This window comes from Rhinatrema bivittatum, chromosome 2, assembly GCF_901001135.1.
Source record: "Rhinatrema bivittatum chromosome 2, aRhiBiv1.1, whole genome shotgun sequence".
Classification (NCBI taxonomy): Eukaryota; Metazoa; Chordata; class Amphibia; order Gymnophiona; family Rhinatrematidae; genus Rhinatrema; species Rhinatrema bivittatum.
Genome location: NC_042616.1, coordinates 822,554,519 through 822,582,323, shown reverse-complemented (window position 1 = coordinate 822,582,323; position 27,805 = coordinate 822,554,519). Strand labels below are relative to the sequence as shown.

At 44.4% G+C, this 27,805-nt stretch overlaps 1 protein-coding gene across 1 annotated transcript in view; it reads left to right on the top strand.

Annotated features, from left to right (window-relative positions):
• The first annotated feature begins 7,460 nt into the window (after positions 1-7,460).
• Positions 7,461-27,805, top strand: part of LOC115085841 (speriolin-like protein) — a 248,210-nt gene continuing 227,865 nt past the window's right edge. Inside the window, exon 1 of the mRNA XM_029592337.1 lies at positions 7,461-7,766. Within this exon, the coding sequence (XP_029448197.1) occupies positions 7,565-7,766 (202 nt within the window). The 5' untranslated portion in view covers positions 7,461-7,564. The remainder of the gene's footprint in view (positions 7,767-27,805) is intronic.

Below are 27,805 nucleotides of genomic sequence, written 5' to 3'. Positions count from 1 at the left end.
CAATAAGATCAAATTCAACTGAGAGAGCCTTCAAATCTCTCCTGCTAAGTTTGGCAGCCCCACCCGCACTTCCACTGTTATCCAAATAAGGGTAGTTTGTGATATTAAAGTCTCCTGCAAGTATAAGAAAGCTTTCTGCCCATTGTTGCAGAACAAACAATACCTTCTCAAAGATCCCCTGATTGGTATTTGGGGCATAGATATTGACTATCGTATAAATGTCTTTCCCCAATTTAAATTTCACTATTAAATATCTTCCATCCACATCTCATACCACAGAGCATACCTCCACTAACACATTTTGTGAAATAAGGATCCGCACCTCCATATACTTAGAAGATTTAGAGGCAGATGCAAAATATTTCACACGGAAGTGGTGAGAGGCCATTAATCTTTCATGTTTTTTTCTTAAATGTGTTTCTTGACAAAAAAGGCTATCAGCCCTCGATCGTACTGCATCTTGTATTAGTTTCTTGCACTTAACATGTGTATTTAGACCTTTAACATTCCATGATAACATTTTTAAGGGACCAATCTTAACATTTGTGACCTTTTCCCTCATCATCAATGTAGCCATTGTACTAGCAAATGCAACCTCTTTGTTTACAGTCAGGATTGTATTGGAAACCTGTTTCACGGTATCTATAACATACAGGGCCCATGAATTTATGGATATATTTCCCTCTATTTTCAGCTTATTCCCCCCCCCCCCCCCCCCCCCCCACTCCCTACCCTCCATCTGATATTCCCTCCTCCTCCTGGAGGAATGATGACACTAATACTCCTAGTGACTCATGAGGAGTCCCAGCCCCCCGTCATTTATTATGATAGAAACAAAACTGTCCCTCTCTGCAAGCAGGGCATTTAGTGCAAATGGTGCTTAACAACATTTTTAATACTTGTAGTGAGGTTTACAATCCCTAAACTTAGGCTCACTAGAAAATCCATTCAGAAATCCAAACGTGACTTTTACTCTCGTAAAATACTCAACTCTCTATATGACTCCAAAGTTCTCTTCTCATATGTCTCCCAGCTCACCAAACCTCCCCCCCCCCCCACCTGATGCTGAATCCAAAACTAAATGCAACACCCTTGCCAAATACTTCCACGACAAAATCTCTAACCTCATGATGACCCTTCAACCACCCAACCCTAACTTTCACATCCCTCCCCTAAATCTCCACTCCACCATTAACTCCTTTGACTCCATCTCTGCCTCCAAAACTGAAACTCTCATTAAGAAAATTAAAACCCGCTGCTCATCCCACCGATCACATCCCACCGAACACCCTTAACTCAATCTCCTCTACCTTAGCCAAACCCTTAGCTGACATCATAAACTCCTCCCTCTCCCACGGAATGGTCCCTGATATCCTGAAACAGGCCATTGTCAAACCCATTCTAAAAAAAACCCCAACCTTAATCCTTCAGAACCTGCCAACTTCAGACCCATCTCTAACCTCCCCTTCCTTGCCAAACGCCTAGAAAAAGTAGTCAACACCCAGCTTTCTGAATTCATTAAGAAATACAGCATCCTCTCCCCCTCACAATTTGGTTTTCGTAAACTTTCGTAAACACTGAAACCCTCCTCCTATCCCACTCTGACACCATTATCAAGGGTCTTGACTGGTCAATCATACATCCTTGTTTTGCTTAACATATCCTCTGCATTCGACACCATTAGCCACAAAACCCTTTTAAACAGACTATCTGAAATTGGTTTTGCAGGGTCAGCTCTCAACTGGTTCAAATCTTATCTTGAAAACAGAACCTACAAAGTAAAAATTGGCAACAATGAATCCCACCCCATCAAACTTTCCCGTGGTATCCCCCAAGGCTCCTCTTTGTCATCCACTCTCTTCAACTTATACATGTTGCCCCTCTGCCGTCTTCTTTCTGACTTTGGCTTTTCCCACTACATCTTTGCGGACGTCCAATTTAAGAACATAAGAAATTGCAGACCAAGGGTCCATCAAGCCCAGCATCCTGTCTCCAACAGAGGCCAAACCAGGCCACAAGAACCTGGCAACTATCCAAACACTAAGAAGATCCCATGCTACTGATGCTATTAATAGCAGTGGCTATTCCCTAAGTAAACTTGATTAATAGCCGTTAATGGACTTCTCCTCCAAGAACTTATCCAAACCTTTTTTGAACCCAGCTACACTAACTGCACTAACCACATCCTCTGGCAATAAATTCCAGAGCTTTACTGTGCATTGAGTAAAAAAGAATTTTCTCCGATTAGTCTTAAATGTGCTACTTGCTAACTTCATGGAATGCCCCCTAGTCCTTCTATTATTCGAAAGTGTAAATAACCGAGTCACATCTACTTGTTCAAGACCTCTCATGATTTTAAAGACCTCTATCATATCCCCCCTCAGCTGTCTCTTCTCCAAGCTGAACAGCCCTAACCTCTTTCCACCTTTTCTCATAAGGGAGCTGTTCCATCCCCTTTATCATTTTGGTTGCCCTTCTCTGTACCTTCTCCATCGCAATTATATCTTTTTGGTGATGCGGCGACCGGAATTGTACACAGTATTCAAGGTGTGGTCTCACCATGGAGCGACATAGAGGCATTATGACATTTTCCATTTTATTAACCATTTCCTTCCAAATAATTCCTAACATTGTTTGCTTTTTTGACTGCTGCAGCACACTGAGCCGACGATTTTAAAGTATTATCCAATATGATACCTAGATCTTTTTCCTGGGTGGTAGCTCCTAATATGGAACCCAACATTGTGTAATTATAGCACGGGTTATTTTTCCCTATATGCATCACCTTGCACTTGTCCACATTAAATTTCATCTGCCATTTGGATGCCCAATCTTCCAGTCTTGCAAGGTCCTCCTGTAATGTATCATAGTCTGCCTGTGATTTAACTACTCTGAATAATTTTGTATCATCCACAAATTTGATAACCTCACTCGTCGTATTCCTTTCCAGATCATTTATTTATATATATTGACTCCATTGATACTTCCCTTCAAACCTGGCATAACTGCCTTTCCTCTATTAATCTTCTCCTTTCAAATTTAAACCTTGCACTGAAATCCTCTTCTTTACATACTCCCAACCCTCCCGTCCTCCTTCTGCTCTCTTCCCCACCCCCTCTTCCCCCCCATTTACTCCTCCAAGCAAGAAGCCTCGGTGTCACCCTTGACTGCAGTCTCAACCTCAAATTCATTAGCACCACCATGAAAGAATGCTATTATAAACTCCATGTCCTTAAAAAAACCAAACAAACAAAAAAAACTCCAACCTCTCCTCCACCTAAATGATTTCCGCACGGTCCTCCAAGCAGTAATCTTCTCCAAATTGGATTACTGCAACACACTTCTGCTAGGCCTACCCGCTCCTCCTCTCAAACTCCTGCAGATGCTCCAAAATGCCACTGCACGTATCCTCAGCAACTCTCGAAAACACGATCACATTACTCCCATCCTTAAAGACCTCCTTTGGCTCCCTATCTCCTTCAGAATTCTAAACAAAACCCTCACCTTAATTCACAAAACTCTCCACAACCCCAACCTGCAATGGCTAAACAAATCCCTATACTTCCATACACTTACCAGATCTGCTCACACCGACACCCTCTTCGTCCCCCCGCCAAATACACACACCTCAACTCCACCAAAGACCATGCGCTATCTGTTGCTGGCCCCTATCACTGGAATTCCATGCCCCCCGATATTAGTCTCGAACCCTGCACCCAGACCTTCATAAAGAAATTAGTTTGATTTTATGCTCTCAGTTCCTGTTTGATAGCTTTTTCTCCTTGTTTCATTGTAAAGCTCCGTTGCTGCTTTATGTTTTATGTAAACCGAGGTGATGTTCTCAAAGTTCTTCGGTATATAAAATGTTTAAATATATAAATAAAGACCTGGCTCTTTAAGCAGGCCTTCACGTAACTGCTCTCCTCCCCCCCCCCCCCCCCCCCGTACCAACATACAACCCTTCTCCAATGTACATACTGTCCCTTGTATATATTCCCCCTACGAGTTCTCTCTATTACCCCTAATCCATCTTACCTGCTTCTCTATTACTTCATCTCCCCTTTGCCTATCCTTTCCCCCTATATCCTTTAAACTCAACTCGTTAATTAAGTTGAAACAGTTATTTGTTATTATGTAACTTTTCTTCTTCCCTTTCTTTTCCATTTCCTCCTCTATCCGTTTTATGTAAACCGAAGTGATGTTCCATACGAACTTTGGTATATAAAAGCGTTAAATAATAAATAGCCTTGGTGAAACCAACATGACTTCCCGTATACTCAAGGTTCCAGCTCAGCCCTCGATTCCGTCTTCAGGTCTCGCTGTACCTATAGGAAGTGTCTCCTTCTGATTGCCTACGCAGTCTCTTCCCGCCATGTTGAACCCTCTGCCAGCAAGTATTGGAGTCTTTGTTTGAGACACTGGAGGATCGCAGTTTTAAGTTGGCGCCTACCTGTAGGCCTGCTGTCCTCAGAATTGTCCTCGCTTCCTCTACTGTACAAACTCTGGATGAAATCCCATTGATCGTGAAATGCAGTCCAAACAGGAACAGACACTTATATTTATGGTTCCTGGATCTCAGCACCTGCAGGACCTCATGAAAATCTCTCCTTTTCTTTATGATCACCGGTGACAAATCTTGAAACAGTTCAGTTTTGTTGCCATGCCATTGAATGTCTCGAAGTTGTCACACCTGGGTCATATTTCGTTCCTTCACAGCATACTCGTGGAAGTATGCTACTATGTCACAAGGTTGTCCGTTGCACGATATGGTTAAGGCTCTGTGAGCTCTCGCTAATTTTTCAATATTTGGCTGCATATATCCAGCTCTATCTTTTGGCAGTCTGTGTATGCTGGTTCTTCTGGAACCCCTCTGAAGTGTTAGTTCCCCCTTCAAGATCGGTTTTCCAGGTCCTCGACCCAGATCCTAAGCTTGCTATTTTCCACAGTTAGGTTTTGTAGTTCATGCTGGATTTCCTCAGTCAGTGTGTCCTGTTCCTTTTGTCGCTGCTCGATTGCTTCCACGCAGTTCCCCAACTCAGTGCATTCTGCTCTCAGTTCTGAGACTATATTTTTTGAGTTCCTGCTTCAGTTGGCCCTTTTCGGCACAGAGGTCACCAAACCATCTTTGAAAGGCCTTCCTTGAAAGGGAGTCTTCTGATCTGAACTCGCCTGAGCGATGCACAGCGTCTCCCGCTGCCTGATTATCTGAATCGCCGCCATGTTCTCGATCTTTTCCCCTCTTCCTGTGTCCCGAGATTTTTCATTGCCGATATCTCCTACGAGAACTGTTTCAAATCCAGCGGTTTTTTTTCTCACCGGCATCCTCAATCAAAGGGGAGGCTGCGTCTGAGTCTGGATCTTTCTTAGTCTGTGGTCTTAGCTGCAGAGAGGTATTTTTAGATTAACAGGGGCCGTAGCTCCTTGTTCAAGCTGCCATCTGCCTCCGTGACATCACTTCCTCCCGTTTTTTGGTTCTAAGCTTGGGTACAGTCTAATACTGAAGGGCTGCAGGTGGCGCTCTCGTTTATAGGGCACAGCCTCAAAGTTTTGCTCTCTGCCGCCATCTGCTGGTAGGGATGCATAACCCATTGGTCTGAACTGATCTGTGGTATTACAGGAACGAAAATTAGCAGGTAAGAACCAACATTCCTATCTTTTGATTGGACCCATTCCCCACTCACATTACTGCATTCACATCTCGCTTGGCTCTATCTTATAAGTATCTTCACTGCTTTTAGTATCTAAGTGAGGCAGAAGGAAAATCCAAACTGAAATTCCCTTTAGAGTTAACTAGAGTAAGAGAAACTGGGGGAGATGAACTGAACCAATGATACTGGAATAGGGGAAAATATGTAAAGCCCAAATATAAAAGCAGATTCTAGAATTTAAATAAATAATGAATTCCCCTTGCCACGCATACCAATGACCTTTACCACCTCAAATTCAGGCTCGTGTATTATTAAACTTGTGATACCACTCCTGAGCTCAGGTCTTCTCGCTAGACCTCTCTTTATTTATTATCTCCTGTTACTCCAAGGGATAGCATCAGCTTTCTTTACCAGGCTAATAATGTCTTCTGGCATTTCCCTCCAGGAGCTCGTCCAAGCCTCTCTTAAATCCTTCTCTGCTCCTCGCTTTGATTGCACAGCTTGATAAGGCGCTGAGTGGAAACGTACTTTGCAGGAGTTGGTTTGAATCTGTTGCTTGTTAGGTTCCCTGGTTTAAGTAAAGAACCGCGCTCTGTTTGCCCATTGAGCCCACTCATGATTTTAGAAACTTGTATTATGGGCCCTCTCAGCTGATAAGATCCGTCCGGCCTGCCTGATTAGCTGTGAGCAGAAGCAGGTGATGCCACCGGTTTAGCATTCATTGTTGGGTTGTTTTAATTGTGACCTTTTTCATTTTACAGCCATTTGTTGAGATTTGGCTAATCCTTTCATCAGTTATTTTCTGTTTTTGTAGTCCTCTAAGATAGCGTGCATTTGTTGTTTTTTTTAATTCAGCTGTTATAGGGGATGTGGATTGTGTGTGTGTGTGTGTTAGTGGGGTGGAGGATTGTGACTACAGTTAAGTCGATGGATAGCAGAATGTATGGATGCCATGTCTGTGAGTTTTATATACCGTCATTCAGAAACGTCAAAATATCGACATCATAACGGTTTACAAAATAAGGTTACAGGGATAAGGGGGGTTAAATAAGGGATGCAAAGTATAAATTGTTATTAAGCATAGGGGATAACATGTGTAAGGATTTAGTTCAATTTTTTGTATCATTTATTATTTATGAAAACCTAGATATGATGAATTTCATTTAATTATTCATGAGGTTGGATTGGAAGACGATGTTGTGTTGTTCATTGGGTGAGTTGGTATGCTTTGTTGAACAACCAAATTTTTAACTCCTTTTTGCATGAGATGTGGTGTGCGTGGGTGGTGTTTATGTGTGAGTGTGGATTGTTTGGGTTGATTATGGTGTAATAAGTGTGTAAAATGATGTGTAGAGAAGGGGGAGCTGTTTGCTGGATGGCATGGGAGTGTGTGTGTGTGTGTGTGAGTTGGGGTACGTTTGAGGCTGTGGGTGGGACAGGCTGATGTTTGTGTATGTGTGTGTGTGTGTGTATGGGGAATATCTCGGTATGCTGAGCACAGTGGATGTGTGTGCATGGAGTTGGTTGGGTGCTTGTGTGAATGGACATATTTAGAAAGGAATGGTTGGGGGTTCTGTGGTAGGATGAAGTGGATGTGATAGTTTGGGGTATGTGTGGTTAAGGGATTGGGGGTGTGGATGAGAGGAGATGTACAGGGTGCAGCAGGGTAATAATTGCCGTGGGATTCTCCCCTGTTGCTGAAGGATTTCCTCCTGCCCCCTAGGCTCTGACACCTCAGGCTCCTCCTGCCATGTCACTGGCACATCTTGTAATAAATGATGACCTCACAATCTGAGCCAGGAAGATCTGTGCTTGGCTGCAGGAGGCCTCCTTATCTCTGAAGTACTGTTGGAGCTATCAGAAATCCTCCGTGCTGTCAAGTGCAGTTCAGCCTCCCTTGTAACTCGTCACCCGTTATGATGGAAGTCGCAACTAATCACAACATGGAGAGCATCAAAGTTCTGAATGAGAAACTCCTGAAAGAGAACAGCGAGCTGCGCAAGTTGGTGGGATTAATGCAGGAAAATATGGAGCTGAGGTACATTCTCTCAGGCAGCCTGGACAAGAAAGACAGCTATCCGTCCCCGCCCTTCTCCAGCGACGAGAAAGTCTTCAAAGGTAGGAATACGCCCAGAGGCCCCCCCGGGCCTGAAGTGCCTCGCCCAGCCAGCGCTCTCACGCACAAAGGCGCCCAGCAGCAGAGAAGCTTCTCTCACACAGCACAGCAAGGCCAGCGAGAGTCTGCTTAGAAGCAAGTGATGATCCCAGCATGCAGAGCAGCACCACCTCTGCTCACATTCACGTCCTTGCAAGCCTGTGCTCTAGAGGGCAAGGACCATTTTATTCAGCATCACGGCTGCTCCCGTGAAACTTTGCAATTCATGCCGACGTCTATTTCCTGAATCCTGCTGGAATGACTTGGAAATTGGATGTCTGGTTCTCCCTGCCATGCAGACTTCAGCCCAAATTTCCAAAGCACTCTTATGCATGTTAAAGGGTCCCCTGAAGGGTAACTTTATAGCAGCTTTCATGTAGAAAGTACATGCAGACTTCAGCCCAAATTTCCAAAGCTCTCTTGTGCACGTAGTTGTGCACTGAAAATTAGTGGGTGTATGAAGACCGCAGTGCTACGTGCACGCACACACACCTCTCTCTGCTCAGGAGCCAGAAGTAAATGCGAAAACTGAAATGTGCACCTAAATATCTTCCCCTCCCCTACCTCTTTTTAGTGCATGTGAACGTATGCATGAAATTGCTTCTGTGTGTCCATTCATGAGCTCACTCCCTCATGGCGGTTTTATACATGGAAATGCTTCTGAAAATCAGGCCTCTGTGTCTACGGGAAAATGCTTCCTATGTCAGCCTTGTGAAAGGAGGGACGTTTTACTGGGTTATATTTCATTTCAGGAAATGCTGTAGGAGCTTGTTCCATTTCTGCTTCAGAAACATGACAGTGAAGGAGTCGTGCATCGCTGTCCTACCAGCACAGGGGGAGAGTAGAGAAGTGGGAGCCGCTGTAAGCAGTGCGCACACGAGGAAGTTACACACGGGGCACAGGCTTCTGCAGCCACCAAAGAGCAAACTGAACTGCACTTTTAATTGCTTTGACTTTACAAATACTTTCTTTATCTTTTTGTGTGTTCAGTTTTGTGCATGTGTTAAAGTTTCACTCAGGTTGTGTCTGCACGCCTTACAGGAGCTGAGTGGTAACTAACTTTCTGTTCTGCTTAGCCTGTGGCACAGAGAGCAGGGAGGGAGAGGGAGAAGCTGGAGCAGGGAGGAGCAGAGAGGAGCTAGCTTGCTCAACAAATCCATCCCTATGCCTCTTAATTCCCTCCTCCCCTCACCCAATCTGCAGTGAAGGGGAGGTTGAGACTGGGGGCGGGGCTGGATTTAACACTATGATGCTCAGTTTTGGGAGATTCCCCGCCCCCTCCCCCCCACGATACTGGACAGCAGAGAGAGAGAATCCCAGTTTTTGGGTGCCTATGACATCTCTGCATGAAGCCAGCCTTGTAAGTGGTGTCTTGTTGTTTGACTTCCGGGTGTTAGTGCTGCTGCTTTGCTGGGGCAGGGGTGCTGCAGAGGGGCTGAGTGTACGTTTTGCAGAGTTTTCATTTCCTTCAATTAAACTGCACCTATTAGCCCACCTTTAAGACTAAAACTTGTGCCTCATCCTTCACAAATGCTTGCATCTGTTGTAAGCTCCTGGGAGCAGGGACGTCGTCCTTTGACTTTGTAGCACTATATCAGTGCATTAACAGTCTAGCCCTGATATTCTAGGGCCTGATGTAATATTTGCAGTGCTGCCTTTTCATAGGTAAAGCTGTTTCTTTTGGACTCCTGGCACTTAGGTTTGCTATATAAATTCTAAGAGGCTTTTCAATGATTTTGTGTTTGCCACAAGGGAGTGAATTTTCACAGGAGCTCTGTGTGTAAAAGTAGAAAATATCACAGCAATGTTCAAAAGACCATTTATGTGGGTAAAACCTTTTGAAAATGGAGCCTATGGAATGAATTTTCAAAGGAGTTGCGCCTGTAAAAGTAGCAATTTTCAAAAGCACATTTACGCAACATAAAATCTTTTGAAAATTACCTCCAAAGTGTCTGTTAATGGAGGGAGTCTGTGTCATTGTTGCTGAGATGAGCGCAGAATTAGAATTTGTTTTGTGTGCTGAGTACTGAAGGGAAATATCCTAGTTCAGCATTTCAGGGATTATTTTCAGCCAGTATGGTATGAATATCTTTAAATTTATGTAATGATTTTTTTGTTTTACAGTCTACCCCCAAAAATCATAGATATTGCATTCATCAGATACGCTAGCCACCTTACATTGGCTTCCCATAGAACAAAGAATACAGTTCAAAGCACTGTGCCTAATACACAAACTCATCCACGACGATAAAGCAGAATGGCTGAACGCAGCACTTAGAGTACATGTCCCACACAGAAATCTAAGGTCAGCAAACAGAGCACTCCTTCCCATTCCTTCTGTGAAAACCGCAAGACTGACCCAAGTAAGGGAGCGAGCTCTGTCTCTAGCCGGTCCCATATTATGGAACTCCATGTCCCTGGCCCTTAGACTCCAGAATAATCATAAACTTTTCAAAACACAGCTCAAAACCTGGCTTTACATACAAGCCTTCAAGAAAGGAAACTGATGCAGGCTATTTGAAGTAAAAGATAAAGCACCAAATGCCTGATTTTATAAATCCTTACTGAATTATTTCAACATTTTTTTAACTGTAGGCAACCTTCAGGTCATATTGCCATGAAACACTTAATCCCCCTAATAAACGCCTTATTGTTACCGAGCACTATTGGCACCACCTATGTAATGTACGACCCATATTTTTTACTGGTGCCCTATTGTAAACCGTTGTGATGGTGAATAACTTAATGACGGTATATAAAAACTCTTAAATAAATTAAATTAAATTAAATCATCAGACGGTGTGACATGACCGGTACAAGATATCTGTATTATGAGTATGTACTGTGTATAACAGTAATATAAAAACGGCTTTAAATCACGTTGCGAGTTATGGGCACTCAATAAATCATCAGAATTATATAGTGCCATTATATTTAGGAGTGCAATATGAAATTGTAAACATGAGATACATTTGGAACGGATGAGAATTGGCTGATGCAATATTGGGATTTATACATTGTTTTTCAACATTGCCAACAAGATTTCACGAAGGACCCAGATTGTGTTAGGAAAATCTTACGTAAAAGGACGTCGTTATATATTGCAATTAGGAAGGCAGGAAGAGATTGTACGCACAAGATATGTTGAGAGAGATGATGTGTGTTCTAGAGGACGAATGCGCTTATTGGATGAATGCGTAAAGAGTGGGTTGAGCTGATGGTATGGATGCTGTGTGAATATATTGGTAACAGAGTAATAAGCAATCGTTGTGCTTTTTAAACTGTTTGAAAAGTTATTATTGTCTTAGTGATACATTTGTAAATGGTTTTTGTATATCTAATAATATAAATGTGGCATCAATGGAGATATTCTTTTTTTATAGATATATGGGGGGGGGGGGGTGCCTTGAAGACTATGTTAGGGTCTCTGTGGGGCTGGCGCACAGCCCTGTTACTCCGGGAGTGCTAGGGACGACCCCCCCAGGCTCAGGACTATTCTTCTCCCTGTGCCAGTAACCACCCTGCACTTACTGCTTCACTGTCCAAACTGATTGATAATTCACTGAAATACGGCAATCCACAGGCCTTTTCCCTCATCTGTGCAGGAAACATCCCCCCTGCAGGATAAGTGGGGTTCCCAGGTGAGCAAGGGCAGGAAACCCCTTCCTCAAACCGCAAAGAGTTCAAGTCCTCTCTGTCCGCAAGGGGTAAAGACACCGAATGGGTTTCCGCAAAAACTTGCAAATTGTCCTTTCTCACAGTTACCTGCTCTCGCTCTTCACTTTCTTCCTCTCTCTCTCTCTGGATCCCCTTAGAAGAAGCAGCTCCCTGTGCTCTACGGCAGGGGAATCTCACAAAGCAAAGGCTCTTCCGAGCAGCACAACGCCTTCCTCGTGCAGGGTTCCCCAGGGCTGCAGATGGGTGGATGTGGTTCTTACTGATAAACGTGGAAGTAAGGAGGAGGCTGAGAACCACAGGCCGGTCAGTCTGACCTCTGTGCTGAGCAAACTAATGCAGTCCATGCTAAAACAGAGGGGAGCGCAGCTTCTGGAGCCCAGTGGATTGTAAGATCTGGGGCAGCAGGGTTTTACCAGAGGTGAATCTTGTGAGATGAATCTGATCAATTTCTTTGCCTGGATGAGCAGAGAATTGGATCGGGGATAGCGTTAGATGTACTGTAAGGTCTTTGACACGGCGCCACATAGTCGACTTATAAATAAATAGAGCACCTTTGGTATTGGCCATAAAATGAATGACTGGATTCAGAACTGGTTGAGCAGGAGGTGACAAAAGGTAGTGATAAGCTGAGTTCATGCCGTGGAGCGAGGATCACTCCTTGAAATGGTTCTTTTTTTTATATTTTCATGAGGCAGATTTCAGAAGGATCATTGGGAAAGGTTTGTCTTTTTTCCAATGCTACCAAAATCTGCCAATAAAGTGTGGAACACATGAGGGAAGAATCTATCAAAGGTCTAGGGCAGGGGTGGGCACTTCCAGTCCTCGAGGGCCACAAACCAATCTGGTTTTCAGGATATCCCTAATGAATATGCATGAGAGAGATTTGCATGCACTCTGCCTCATGTCATGCATATTCATTAGGGATATCCTGAAAACCAGACTGGTTTGTGGCCCTCGAGGACCGGAAGTGCCCACCCCTGGTCTAGGGTCTGGCAGCTGAAATTTAATGCTAAAAATGCAGAGTGATGCATATACGAGAACCCAGGAGCATGTCAAACACTAAATGTACTCATATGGGTACCGATCGCATTAAAGAACTGCTATCACCTAGATTACTTGATTTTAGAGCTCAAAAGCAAAGCAGGTGACCATTGGAATTCTATAATTTTATCAGCTGTTGATCAAATTGCACGCGTGAAATGTATTCATATTAGACAGGAAAGATCTGCTCCCTGCTTTACAGGCTCATTAAAAACCACAAAACAGAAAGTGCGATGCTGTGAGTGGAAATGGCAAAAACCACCTGCTTATCTTTACCAATTATATATTTATTGAGAGCAAATTAATTTGACAAAAATGGCCTATTATTCTAGCAAGAATCAGTCTATAGGGAATAATTCAATTGAATTGTTTCACATGGTTAAATTTGTCAGTACAAAAACTACCAATTGAAACTGTAGTGTTGTTTGCAGCCCTACACTATGCAATGAATTTGCATTGTATTTTCATGAGAAGGTTTAAATCTCTGTAACGAATTTGGTAGAGCTGAAGTACGAGGCTGAACAATGGCATCTGCTTTCAATACATGGCATACGTTTCATAAAGTTTCAGAAGACGGGATGCTTTGAATACTTTCCTACACGAATTCTTCTACTTGTCCATTAAACCCTTGACCAACTGAAGCATGAAATATGCAAAGCTATTGCAGTTATAACACATTTATCACTATTGACAGGCTGTTTGCTTGACTGACAGACCCATTCTGGAGAAACAAATTTAGATGCAAAAACTTAGCAAATTGTAGACCAATATCCTCCTCCCTACCTTTCTGAGAAAGGTGAGTGAGGCTGCAGTTTTATCGCAGCTTTCAGACATCTGACACTAGATCCCTACTTTTATCGAGCACTCATGCCTTGGAGGCACAACTTAGGTAATGGTCCGTCCGCTTTCGATATGCTTGATTATGAAATTCTTTTATCGCCTTTGAAAGAAGCTTCAATCTCATTCCCATCTTGTTTGAGTTTGCCTCGGTTCCTTTTGTCCTGATGCTATTTTCCATGTATCGGTGTTTTGGTCTCATTATGTATGTTTTTTATTGTATCTCGCCCTGAAACTGCATGGCACGTGTTTAGAAATGTGGATTTTTAATAAATATCTAGGTTTCGTGCTTTTGGTCTCTCAGGCACAGTTCTTGATTGGTTCTCCTCGTATTATGGAATTGATGTCAACAAATGAGAATGGGCAGTGCAATTTCCAGCTGCAATCCTCGCACACTGGAGTATCTCACTGCTCCTTCCGCTAATATTTATTTATTTTATTTATTTAACATTTTTCTATACCGACCTTCATGGATAAATACCATATCAGGACGGTTTACATCGAACAGGGGTAAAAAATAACTAGGTAAAGGAAGAAACAAAGTTACATTAAATGAGGACCGTGAACTTGGAAGCTTAGGTAGCTGGAAGAAAAAAAATAAAGTTAAGTTAAAAGGAGAAATAACAAATTCCGGACTAGAGATAGTTCGGATTAGAGTTAGTCCTCATGTTAGAGTTGGTATCCATGCTGTCCAGGTAATCAGAGGAGTAGATAACGTCTAATGTGTATCCTAAGGTTCTGGGAAGGCTTGGCGGAACAGCCACGTTTTGAGTTTTTTCTTAAAAGTTAGCAGGCAAGGTTCCAGCCTGAGTTCAGCAAGGAGATTGTTCCAGATGGCTGGGCCTGCTGTCGAAAATGCTCGGTCCCTGGATGCAATGAGTCGCGTGGCTTTGGTTGGAGGAGCTTGTAGCGTTCCTTTGGATATTTCTCTCATTGGCCTATTAGAAGTATGGAGTTTTAATGGAATTTCAAGGTCGAGATAAAGGAGATCGTATATGGATTTGTGTATTAATGATAAAGATTTGTGAAGGACTCTGTGGTTGATTGGTAACCAGTGTAGATTTCGGAGGATGGGTGTAATATGATCACTCCGGTTGGTGCTTGTTAGGATTCTGGCAGCAGCATTTATTATATATTATATATTCCTTTCTCCCCTCTGTAGGGGTTTTCCTATCTCTCTGCAAATAACAGATTCATCCCTTACAGCTTATCCTGGACCAATACTTCTCGCCTTCTATCTCTTTTTAATACAACAGGCAGGAGTTGCTTATTTCAAACAGAACTGATTTTTAAGTTCTTGTTCGTTATCCACTGTTTTGCCTATTTTTGAATTTGATGACCACAGGATTCCAGTTGCAGTTTGAAATTTGGGAATAATTTTGGACGCGTTATCATTTCATTCCCATGTAAAATCAGTCGTTGAGTTGTCCTTCTACAACCTATGTCTGCGTAGACCTTCAGAGCCATTCTTTAAGCCCTGGTTCTGAATGAGTTAGATTGTTATTTTATTTATTTATTTTTGGTTTTGTATATACCGATCTTCTTGCATTGGATGCATTGTCGTCATTCTCTGTACACTAGTTTTCCAGCGGCCATCACCCGAGCACTACAGTCCAGAGTGCTGCCACCAGGATTTTGACAGGTGTGCATATGCATATCCACATTATTCCTGCTTTATTGCGCTGGCTCCCAATTAAATGGTGGATGCGATATAAGCTTGCACCTCTTACCCATACTTTACTGTATGGTGACAGTACTGCCTGGGTTAATGTGGCGCTATGTGTGTTATACATCTACACATGCTGTGGAGGTCCCATCAGCAAGATTAGCCTGTCTTCATCTCACGAGAGAGATAACTTTCTGTGGCAAGCCATAAATGCTGGAATTCCTTGCCAGATTCTTTGCGATCACTGGCTTGTCCTACATTTTTCAAAAAGGCTTTGAAAATGTATTTGTTGTTGTGGGCATTCAGTGGTATTTTAACTACATAAATATAGGCTTAAATAATGTATCAGAAAATGTATATATTGATTATAATGCTAGCACTAATTGTCATGAATGATTTGAAGGCCAACTTAATGAATATGCGGGTGTTGTGTTTGTCATTTACGTGTTTTATGTTATTGATTTTAATTGTGCGTTTTCTTTGTACCTCACTTCAAACTTTTTGTTATGCGCATGGGTTAGAAATTATTTAAAAAATATTAAATAGTATGGGGTGAAATTCAAATCACAAAAGAAGAGCGGGATCTGAGGGTGATTGTATCTGATGATCATATGGTGGCCAAATAAGTGGATAAAGCGATGATAAAGACCAGAAAGATTCTTGGCTGCACAGGGAGAGGAATGGTCAGCAGAAAAAGGGAGGTGGCATTGCCCCTGTATAGGTCCTTGTGAGACCTCACTGGGAATACTGAGTACAGTTCTGGAGACCCCACCTTCAAAAGGATAGAAACAGGATGGAGTCAGTACAGAGAGAGGCTGCTAAAATGGTCAGTGGTCTTCAGTCTAAAGCACATGGGGATAGACTTAAAGATCTAAACATGTACAGCCTGGAGGAAAGGAGATAGGGGAGATAGGATAGGGACATTCACATACCTCAAAGGTTCCCATGTACAGGAGCTGAGCCTTTTTCAATGGAAAGGAGACTCTAGAAAGAGAGGTCATGGGATGAGGGTGAAAGGAGATAGACTCAGGTGTAATCTTAGGAAATATTTCTTTACAGAGAGGGTGGTGGAGAGAGAGAGAGTGAGGATTAGTAGGAGGGAGAGGGTGGAAGGGGGGAGACTCAGGAGTAATCTTAGGAAATATTTCTTTACAGAGAGGGTGGTGGAGAGAGAGAGAGTGAGGATTAGTAGGAGGGAGAGGGTGGAAGGGGGGAGACTCAGGAGTAATCTTAGGAAATATTTCTTACAGAGAGGGTGGTGGAGAGAGAGAGTGAGGATTAGTAGGAGGGAGAGGGTGGAAGGGGGGAGACTCAGGAGTAATCTTAGGAAATATTTCTTACAGAGAGGGTGGTGGAGAGAGAGAGAGTGAGGATTAGTAGGAGGGAGAGGGTGGAAGGGGGGAGACTCAGGAGTAATCTTAGGAAATATTTCTTTACAGAGAGGGTGGAGAGAGAGAGAGAGAGTGAGGATTAGTAGGAGGGAGAGGGTGGAAGGGGGAGACTCAGGAGTAATCTTAGGAAATATTTCTTACAGAGAGGGTGGTGGGGAGAGAGAGTGAGGATTAGTAGGAGGGAGAGGGTGGAAGGAGGAGACTCAGGAGTAATCTTAGGAAATATTTCTTTACAGAGAGGGTGGGAGAGAGAGAGAGAGAGTGAGGATTAGTAGGAGGGAGAGGGTGGAAGGGGGGAGACTCAGGAGTAATCTTAGGAAATATTTCTTACAGAGAGGGTGGTGGAGAGAGAGAGAGTGAGGATTAGTAGGAGGGAGAGGGTGGAAGGGGGAGACTCAGGAGTAATCTTAGGAAATATTTCTTACAGAGAGGGTGGTGGGGAGAGAGAGTGAGGATTAGTAGGAGGGAGAGGGTGGAAGGAGGAGACTCAGGAGTAATCTTAGGAAATATTTCTTTACAGAGAGGGAGGTGGAGAGAGAGGGAGTGAGGATTAGTAGGAGGGAGAGGGCGGAAGGAGGGAGACTCAGGAGTAATCTTAGGAAATATTTCTTTACAGAGAGGGAGGTGGAGAGAGAGAGTGAGGATTAGTAGGAGGGAGAGGGTGGAAGGGGGGAGGCTCAGGAGTAATCTAAGAAATATTTCTTTACAGAGAGGGTGAGGAGAGAGAGAGAGTGAGGATTAGTAGGAGGGAGAGGGTGGAAGGGGGAGACTCAGGAGTAATCTAAGAAATATTTCTTTACAGAGAGGGGAAGTGGATACATGGAAATGGTAGAGACAAGAAAGCATGGTATAAACACAGAAGGTCTCTGAGAGAGTGGTAGGGATTTTAAGGATGAGTAGTAGTTGATGTGGATTGGCAGAGTAAATAGGCTGCATGGTCTCTTATCATCTTGTTTCCTAGTTTCTATGTTGTTGCTATGTCTTTCTTCCTTATTTTATTTGCTGTTTTAGTATTTTGAGAGTTACTTTGTTGGGAGTTTGGAGTTGTCCAACATGTATTTGCAAAACACATTTTCAAAAGCCTGGTGAGCGGCAAAGCCACTCAGATAATTTTATAGCCAGATACGCAGTGGAACTTATCACTGCTGGTGAAGGAGCCAATCCCGCTTCAATACTGAGTTCTGAATGGGGATTGTTCTGTTCATCCCAAAGTGCAGGGAATAAATGAATATTTATTTACACTTTCGAATAATAGAAGGACTAGGGGGCACTCCATGAAGTTAGCAAGTAGCACATTTAAGACTAATTGGAGAAAATTCTTTTTCACTCAATGCACAATAAAGCTCTGGAATTTGTTGCCAGAGGATGTGGTTAGTGCAGTTAGTGTAGCTGGGTTCAAAAAAGGTTTGGATAAGTTCTTGGAGGAGAAGTCCATTACCGGCTATTAATCAAGTTTACTTAGGGAATAGCCACTGCTATTAATTGCATCAGCAGCATGGGATCTTCTTAGTGTTTGGGTACTTGCCAGGTTCTTGTGGCCTGGATTGGCCACTGTTGGAAACAGGATGCTGGGCTTGATGGACCTTTGGTCTGACCCAGTATGGCGTGTTCTTATGTTCTTATGTTCTTGGAGGCAGTAAGAGCCTCTACGCCTTACACTGGGTTTTGGTCAGGGACAGACATTTGGCCCATTATCATTTTTATTTTTATTTAGGTAAGGGATGGGGTGAATTGGAGTGGCACTGGCAGGGGAGATTGGGCATTACTAGGAGGAAGGGGTGATTGCGATGCTGCTGTTCTGCTTTTTTTCTCTGGTATCTCAGTAAATGTAGAAGTACTTGGCTGACAGAATTACCTGGATTAGCTGTCTGAATAGTGACGAATGTCAGCTGTGCCTGGACAAAGTGAATCACTGCCTCGGGAACTGAATTTTGTGTGAATTTTGTGTGAGGGTGATGAGTTCTCCCGACGAAATTTAGATGAGGAATAGTGGGAAATGTTTAAATCTTGCATTATTTTCCAAATAACTGGAAACGTTAGGCAAAGTAACCCTTTGATTTGAGCTCCGTGTAGACGAGAAAGAGACCGTATTTGTGTGTCTGTTGTTAATATTGGTTCCTAATTGATGCTGCCCATTCCAGCCTGAGGCCATTAGGTTTTCGGGACACGGCTTTTCTTGGCAATATCCAACCTGGCTGTAAGTAACAAGTGGTGTGCGCTCTCATAAGAAGAGAAAAGTTTCCATGCTGGCTTAGACCAAGGTCCTTCGAGTCCAGTTCCCTGTACCTGACGGTGAGCAATCCAGGCTGCAGGTACCCAATAGATCCCTAAAGGTAGATGTAAGTCCTCTTCCTGACTCCCAGGGATAGCGATGGCTAATAATGTGTTATGGACTCTTCCAAACCCCGCTCTGCTTGCCCCCTTGATCCTGTCCTCTCCGGCAGCAGATTCCACCGCCTGACAGTGCATTGAGTGAAAAATGACTTCTTCCTAGGAGCTGTTCTGAATCTGCTGGCTCTTACTTTCATGGAGGGTCCTTTTTATCCGGCTCTGTATTATTCCTGATAGATCACGGGCAGTGCCCACAGATGTGGAATAAATCTGTGAAGGTCCTGTAATGAATTTTCTATTGGTCCTGTAATTAACTGCACTGCAATTCATCTGTCAGTCTGACACAATTCTCCCGTAATTCCTCACAGTGTGCAGATGATTATTTCCAATCTGTGTTGTTCATCATTTTCATGAATAATGTCACGTGCCCATGTGCTGTTCCCCCTCCCTCTTAATACCATGTGAGGTACTCGCTTAGCATAGGGACGATCTTACAGCCCAGAGTAAAAGTCATTCGGGTTTTGCTAGGGGTTTTATGTGGGAGTCTTGTAATACAGGGGAGCCAGATACCCACGCTGGCCCTCCGCCCTCTAGGATGTAGAAACGTACGAGTCCTCTGTTCCACAATTAGTAGACAGTGCGTTTTGTTTCTGCAGCCTACGCTCATGCAGGGTGGGATTTCCCATAAGGGCCAACCTCGGCCATGCCCTAGAGCGCCACAGTCCAGGGGGAAGTAGCAATCAAACATTTACACATTTTTCAGTATTGTTTTGAAAAGGCCGTATAAAATGCTGTTTTTTAAATGGACATCCATGTGCTTTAAATAAATTGAGCGGTACATCTACGTTGCCCGTCTCTTGCTCAGTCGCAGGCAGAAAGCATTTGCTATTTCTCTCACACGCTCGGCGTAAACCACGCGATAAAGGGAAATTCCAGATTTGGCGTTACAATAGTGATCCCAAGTGATTCATTGCGCTCATATCGCTTGTCTTCTACATATCTGCTGATAATAGGTAGGTAAAATATATCTATATACTGCTTTGTTAACTCAGGGCTGAAAGGCATAAGCAGAAAAAGTTCGCCAAATTATAAGGAGGCTGCAGTTTTTATTACAAAACATGAAACATACAGACTTATGGCTCGTTTATGCACCATCTTTTAATGTGGGGTAATGTAAGTTTGACACAAGATGCAAAATATTTCAATAAAATTCTATAATGTCAGATGAGAATCGATGTAAATCTTCTGCATTTTATGTCAGTTTTATTCGCTGTTTTTTGTGTCGCATGCACCATCTGGGTGAATATTCTGTGCTCCTCCCCCTGAAAAGTTGATTTATAATTTTCAATTTAATATGTGATAGTTTATTTTTGAAACATGTAAGCACGTAATGCAATCTTTATAGTCTATGAACCATATATTTTTAATTCAAAACTACCCTCATCGCCCCGCGGAAGTTCTTCTGTCCGACCCGACCTGAAATATTTTGAACCTGACTCGGCCTGCAAAATGCAGACGTCTGCCTATGTAACCCATACGAGGTACAACAATTACTTCTTTGCTTACTTCAAACTATTCACCCAGATCATATTTACATATTAAATTGAAAATTATAAATCAACTTTGTTATGTATTTCAAATGTAAACCGGTATGATGTTCTCTCTAATACCGGTATAAGAAAAAAAAAGTCTTTAAATAAATAAATAAAGCTTTTGAGGGGGAGGGGGCGCAGAATTGTGTAAATCCGGCCCTGTGCTCATGTGAATAATTTTCTGTCATCTACAAATGGTATCCCTGTACTACTGCTATTTCTTATTTCTAAAGCATTACGAGACATACACAGCATTTTCCACACTACATCTATAAAACCCCTCTTCTCACATCATTACATTGCTTCCCTATCTGTCCCTGCATACATCTCACCTACAGAATCCTTCATTCTGCAGCTGCTCACCTCCTCTCTTCTCTTACCTTTCTCCATAACCCTCCTTGTGCACTCCTCGCTATACCATTCCCGACTCGTGCTGCACCATGTGCTGGGAATAGACTTCCTAAGTCAGGGCGTTATGTGACTCTTTCAAATACCTTCTGGAAATCAAAGTACAGTATATCATCCGCGCCTCCCCCTTATCTGCTTGTTTATTTATACCTTCAAAAACTTCTACTAGAGATGATAAGGCAGGATTTCCCTTTTGCTTAAAGCCATATTAGCACTTCTCCCACTAAGCCATATCTATCCATATGGCCAGTACTTGTTTTTTCCCAAGAATTTCTTCTACCATTTTGTCTGTCACCAACATCGGGCTTGCAGGTCTATCCTTCTACCTTTTTTAAAAATTGCTGTTACATTGGCCAGCCTCCAATCTTTAGGTATTGTGCCTGCTTACAGACTAATAATAGTTTTGAAATTTCATACTGGACTTCTTTCAGAACTGTAGGGTAAATACCATCTGATCCTGGTGATTTGTTACTATTTATGTTGTTAGTTTGCTGTATGATATTTTCTAGTTTCACAGTGATTTGCTTCAGTTATATTATGTCATATTTTATACCTTTTATTCTGCCTTACTTCACAAATATGAACTGAAGGAAACCGAAAAATACATGACTAAGTACTGCACACTAAAAAAAAATCCCAATAAACTTGATCTCCATCCTTAAAAACTCAAAATATATTAAACATCCCATGATTTGAAAAATAACAAAAATTTGAACATATATGACCTGAAAACGTACACATGCACATTTAAGCACTCTAGCACCTAAAGTTGGTCCTATGAAAGGTCTTTATACCTCGTACCGTGGGCTTGAATTGTAGATGATCCCACATATTTTCTTCTGTAAAATGTTTTCATATGTTCCGACTAAATGCTGACATATACAAGAATCTGTAAAGTGAAAATGAATAGTAATGTAAAGAGAGATTTCACTTAAATAAACAATGCAAACCACTTATAAAATTATATTTGATGCTTTACTTGACGTGACCTCATAAAAATAGGCAGTTTGAATGTGCAACAGACAGAAAGCCTGGTCAGGTTACCGAGGCTGGCAGCGTCCCCCGGCAGGAAGATCTGATTTAATCTGAGTAGGCTGCTTCTCTTTTCCACTGCTGCCCGTTCACTGGACCCCTGATGAAGAGATATAAAATCGAAAGGCTGCAGCGTTGGGTGATGTGAATGACATAGGAGACAGCGGGTTGTCAATAACCGGCTCCTGTGCATTTAAAGACAGCTGAATTGATCTATCTGAAGTATAAAAGATAAGTACTCGGTTCTTACCAAGCTTTGCTACAATTTTTATTTGCATACAAAAAACTATCTCCAAAAAAAATATATTTGTGACCCTCAGTAAGAAGTTTTATTTATCCTGGACCGATGCTTATAAACAATATGGCACGTTTTCATTTAAGGACATAAGGCACTCAGTCGTTCGCTGAAGTCAAAGTGACCATTTAGATGAGGTCATTTTAAGTAAAGCATCAAATATGATTTTATAAGTGGTTTGCATTGTTTAAGTAAAATCTCTGAATAGCTGACTAAATGCCGAGCATTTTAGTAGCTAGATTGCAGTAACCTGAGCTTGTTTAATTCTCTTTTCTGCTTGTAAAGGGTGCAGAAGAAAGCTCTGTCTCCTAACACTGTTATGTGGTGCACACGCTCTTCTCACTTAGGACAGCAGCGGAGAGAAAATGGGGTCCTTCCCCTCAGCCCTGGTGATCCCGGCTCCCCCCTCAAACCCCTGTGCTTCCTCCAATACTCATCATCACCCTCCCACCCCCATCAATTCCTTCTTTCTGGAAAACTATCCCTCTCCACCATCTCGCCTCTTCTTCCTCTGCCTTAGGGGTGGGGGTGGATTAGCAGGCATGACCCGCACTTCTCAGCCTCTTCAGGGGCGGAAGTAAGGGAGCAGCATCACGTGCTGGCCTCACTCATATCTCTCCCCCCACCACCACCACCACCACACACCTTCCTGACCCTTTCCCTCCCCTCACTGACATAAGAACATAAGAACCTGCCATACTGGGTCAGACCAAGGGTCCATCAAGCCCAGCATCCTGTTTCCAACAGAGGCCAATCCAGGCCATAAGAACCTGGCAAGTACCCAAAAACTAAGTCTATTCCATGTAACCATTGCTAATGGCAGTGGCTATTCTCTAAGTGAACTTAATAGCAGGTAATGGACTTCTCCTCCAAGAACTTATCCAATCCTTTTTTAAACACAGCTACACTAACTGCACTAACCACATCCTCTGGCAACAAATTCCAGAGTTTAATTGTGCGTTGAGTGAAAAAGAACTTTCTCCGATTAGTTTTAAATGTGCCCCATGCTAACTTCATGGAGTGCCCCCTAGTCTTTCTACTATCCGAAAGAGTAAATAACCGATTCACATCTACCCGTTCTAGACCTCTCATGATTTTAAACACCTCTATCATATCCCCCCTCAGTCGTCTCTTCTCCAAGCTGAAAAGTCCTAACCTCTTTAGTCTTTCCTCATAGGGGAGTTGCTCCATTCCCTTTATCATTTTGGTTGCCCTTCTCTGTACCTTCTCCATCACAATTATATCTTTTTTGAGATGCGGCGACCAGAATTGTACACAGTATTCAAGGTGCGGTCTCACCATGGAGCGATTATAGGGGCATTATGACATTTTCCGTTTTATTCACCATTCCATTTTCACGGCCCACATTCATAGACTGCCCCACTATCATCTCTCAGTCCCTCCAAGCCTCTGACTCATACCCCCAATGCAGGGCCGCTGCTGGCTTTGTTTACTGCCCCCCGCCCCCCCAATTCATTCAGTGCCTGTTCCGGGCCCAGCTCCCTCCTGCAATCTATATTTTAAAAACTGACACGCCTGCACCCACCCCAGAACCCATGGATAGGGAAGGGTGTGAGGTACCCTAGGCAAACCTTACAGCCTTGCACACACACACTCACTCCCACACCCTGTACAGACACACAATTAAATAATGCACTTATAACACATTTTACATAAATAACATTCAAGAGTACAGTCTTCTGAGGCAAGAATATCACTTACAACCTGCATATTGTACTTACATGCACTGCTGTGGTGCCAACCAGAAAACCCTGCAGAAAACACACTCTGAGCTCCTATGGAATTAGAACCGACAATTTCAATGTGTTATCCACTATGACGCCTAGATCTATTTCCTCTGTGCTTATCCCAGGCTTTACCCCTCACTCCCCCACAGCTAAGATCCTCTGTGCTTATCCCAGGCTTTACCCCTCACTCCCCCACAGCTAAGGATCCTCTGTGCTTATCCCAGGCTTTACCCCTCACTCCCCCACAGCTAAGATCCTCTGTGCTTATCCCAGGCTTTACCTCTCACTCCCTCACAGCTAAGGATCCTCTGTGCTTATCCCAGGCTTTACCCCTTCACTCCCCCACAGCTAAGGATCCTCTGTGCTTATCCCAGGCTTTACCCCTCACTCCCCCACAGCTAAGGATCCTCTGTGCTTATCCCAGGCTTTACCCCTCACTCCCTCACAGCTAAGATCCTCTGTGCTTATCCCAGGCTTTACCCCTCACTCCCCCACAGCTAAGATCCTCTGTGCTTATCCCAGGCTTTACCCCTCACTCCCCCACAGCTAAGGATCCTCTGTGCTTATCCCAGGCTTTACCTCTCACTCCCTCACAGCTAAGGATCCTCTGTGCTTATCCCAGGCTTTACCTCTCACTCCCTCACAGGTAAGGATACTCTGTGCTTATCCCAGGCTTTACCCCTCACTCCCCCACAGCTAAGGATCCTCTGTGCTTATCCCAGGCTTTACCTCTCACTCCCTCACAGCTAAGGATCCTCTGTGCTTATCCTAGGCTTTACCTCTCACTCCCCCAGAGCTAAGGATCCTCTGTGCTTATCCCAGGCTTTACCCCTCACTCCCTCACAGCTAAGGATCCTCTGTGCTTATCCCAGGCTTTACCTCTCACTCCCTCACAGCTAAGGATCCTCTGTGCTTATCCCAGGCTTTACCCCTTACTCCCTCACAGCTAAGGATCCTCTGTGCTTATCCCAGGCTTTACCCCTTACTCCCTCACAGCGAAGGATCCTCTGTGCTTATCCCAGGCTTTACCCCTTACTCCCTCACAGCTAAGGATCCTCTGTGCTTATCCCAGGCTTTACCCCTTACTCCCTCACAGCTAAGGATCCTCTGTGCTTATCCCAGGCTTTACCTCTCACTCCCCCACAGCTAAGGATCCTCTGTGCTTATCCCAGGCTTTACCTCTCACTCCCCCACAGCTAAGGATCCTCTGTGCTTATCCCAGGCTTTACCTCTCACTCCCCCACAGCTAAGGATCCTCTGTGCTTATCCCAGGCTTTACCTCTCACTCCCCCACAGCTAAGGATCCTCTGTGCTTATCCCAGGCTTTACCTCTCACTCCCTCACAGCTAAGGATCCTCTGTGCTTATCCCAGGCTTTACCTCTCACTCCCTCACAGCTAAGGATCCTCTGTGCTTATCCCAGGCTTTACCTCTCACTCCCCCACAGCTAAGGATCCTCTGTGCTTATCCCAGGCTTTACCTCTCACTCCCCCACAGCTAAGGATCCTCTGTGCTTATCCCAGGCTTTACCTCTCACTCCCTCACAGCTAAGGATCCTCTGTGCTTATCCCAGGCTTTACCCCTCACTCCCCCACAGCTAAGGATCCTCTGTGCTTATCCCAGGCTTTACCCCTCACTCCCTCACAGCTAAGGATCCTCTGTGCTTATCCCAGGCTTTACCTCTCACTCCCCCACAGCTAAGGATCCTCTGTGCTTATCCCAGGATTTACCCCTCACTCCCTCACAGCTAAGGATCCTCTGTGCTTATCCCAGGCTTTACCTCTCACTCCCCCACAGCTAAGGATCCTCTGTGCTTATCCCAGGCTTTACCTCTCACTCCCCCACAGCTAAGGATCCTCTGTGCTTATCCCAGGCTTTACCTCTCACTCCCTCACAGCTAAGGATCCTCTGTGCTTATCCCAGGCTTTACCTCTCACTCCCCCACAGCTAAGGATCCTCTGTGCTTATCCCAGGCTTTACCTCTCACTCCCCCACAGCTAAGGATCCTCTGTGCTTATCCCAGGCTTTACCCCTCACTCCCCCACAGCTAAGGATCCTCTGTGCTTATCCCAGGCTTTACCCCTCACTCCCCCACAGCTAAGGATCCTCTGTGCTTATCCCAAGCTTTACCTCTCACTCCCTCACAGCTAAGGATCCTCTGTGCTTATCCCAGGCTTTACCTCTCACTCCCTCACAGCTAAGGATCCTCTGTGCTTATCCCAGGCTTTACCTCTCACTCCCTCACAGCTAAGGATCCTCTGTGCTTATCCCAGGCTTTACCTCTCACTCCCTCACAGCTAAGGATCCTCTGTGCTTATCCCAGGCTTTACCCCTCACTCCCCCACAGCTAAGGATCCTCTGTGCTTATCCCAGGCTTTACCCCTCACTCCCCCACAGCTAAGGATCCTCTGTGCTTATCCCAAGGCTTTACCTCTCACTCCCCCACAGCTAAGGATCCTCTGTGCTTATCCCAGGCTTTACCTCTCACTCCCTCACAGCTAAGGATCCTCTGTGCTTATCCCGGGCTTTACCTCTCACTCCCCCACAGCTAAGGATCCTCTGTGCTTATCCCGGGCTTTACCTCTCACTCCCCCACAGCTAAGGATCCTCTGTGCTTATCCCGGGCTTTACCCACAGCTAAGGATCCTCTGTGCTTATCCCAGGGCTTTACCTCTCACTCCCCCACAGCTAAGGATCCTCTGTGCTTATCCCGGGCTTTACCTCTCACTCCCTCACAGCTAAGGATCCTCTGTGCTTATCCCGGGCTTTACCCCTCACTCCCTCACAGCTAAGGATCCTCTGTGCTTATCCCAGGCTTTACCTCTCACTCCCTCACAGCTAAGGATCCTCTGTGCTTATCCCAGGCTTTACCTCTCACTCCCCCACAGCTAAGGATCCTCTGTGCTTATCCCAGGCTTTACCTCTCACTCCCTCACAGCTAAGGATCCTCTGTGCTTATCCCAGGCTTTACCCCTCACTCCCCCACAGCTAAGGATCCTCTGTGCTTATCCCAGGCTTTACCCTCTCATCCCTCCACAGCTAAGGATCCTCTGTGCTTATCCCAGGCTTTACCTCCTCACTCCCCCACAGCTAAGGATCCTCTGTGCTTATCCCAGGCTTTACCCCTCACTCCCTCACAGCTAAGGATCCTCTGTGCTTATCCCAGGCTTTACCCCTCACTCCCCTCACAGCTAAGGATCCTCTGTGCTTATCCCAGGCTTTACCCCTCACTCCCCCACAGCTAAGGATCCTCTGTGCTTATCCCAGGCTTTACCCCTCACTCCCTCACAGCTAAGGATCCTCTGTGCTTATCCCAGGCTTTACCCTCTCACTCCCCACAGCTAAGGATCCTCTGTGCTTATCCCAGGATTTACCCCTCACTCCCTCACAGCTAAGGATCCTCTGTGCTTATCCCAGGCTTTACCCCTCACTCCCTCACAGCTAAGGATCCTCTGTGCTTATCCCAGGCTTTACCTCTCACTCCCCTCACAGCTAAGGATCCTCTGTGCTTATCCCAGGCTTTACCTCTCACTCCCTCACAGCTAAGGATCCTCTGTGCTTATCCCAGGCTTTACCTCTCACTCCCTCCACAGCTAAGGATCCTCTGTGCTTATCCCAGGCTTTACCTCTCACTCCCTCACAGCTAAGGATCCTCTGTGCTTATCCCAGGCTTTACCTCTCACTCCCTCACAGCTAAGGATCCTCTGTGCTTATCCCAGGCTTTACCCCTCACTCCCTCACAGCTAAGGATCCTCTGTGCTTATCCCAGGCTTTACCTCTCACTCCCTCACAGCTAAGGATCCTCTGTGCTTATCCCAGGCTTTACCCCTCACTCCCTCACAGCTAAGGATCCTTTGTGCTTATCCCAGGCTTACCTCTCACTCCCCCACAGCTAAGGATCCTCTGTGCTTATCCCAGGCTTTACCCTCTCACTCCCCCACCAGCTAAGGATCCTCTGTGCTTATCCCAGGCTTTACCCCTCAC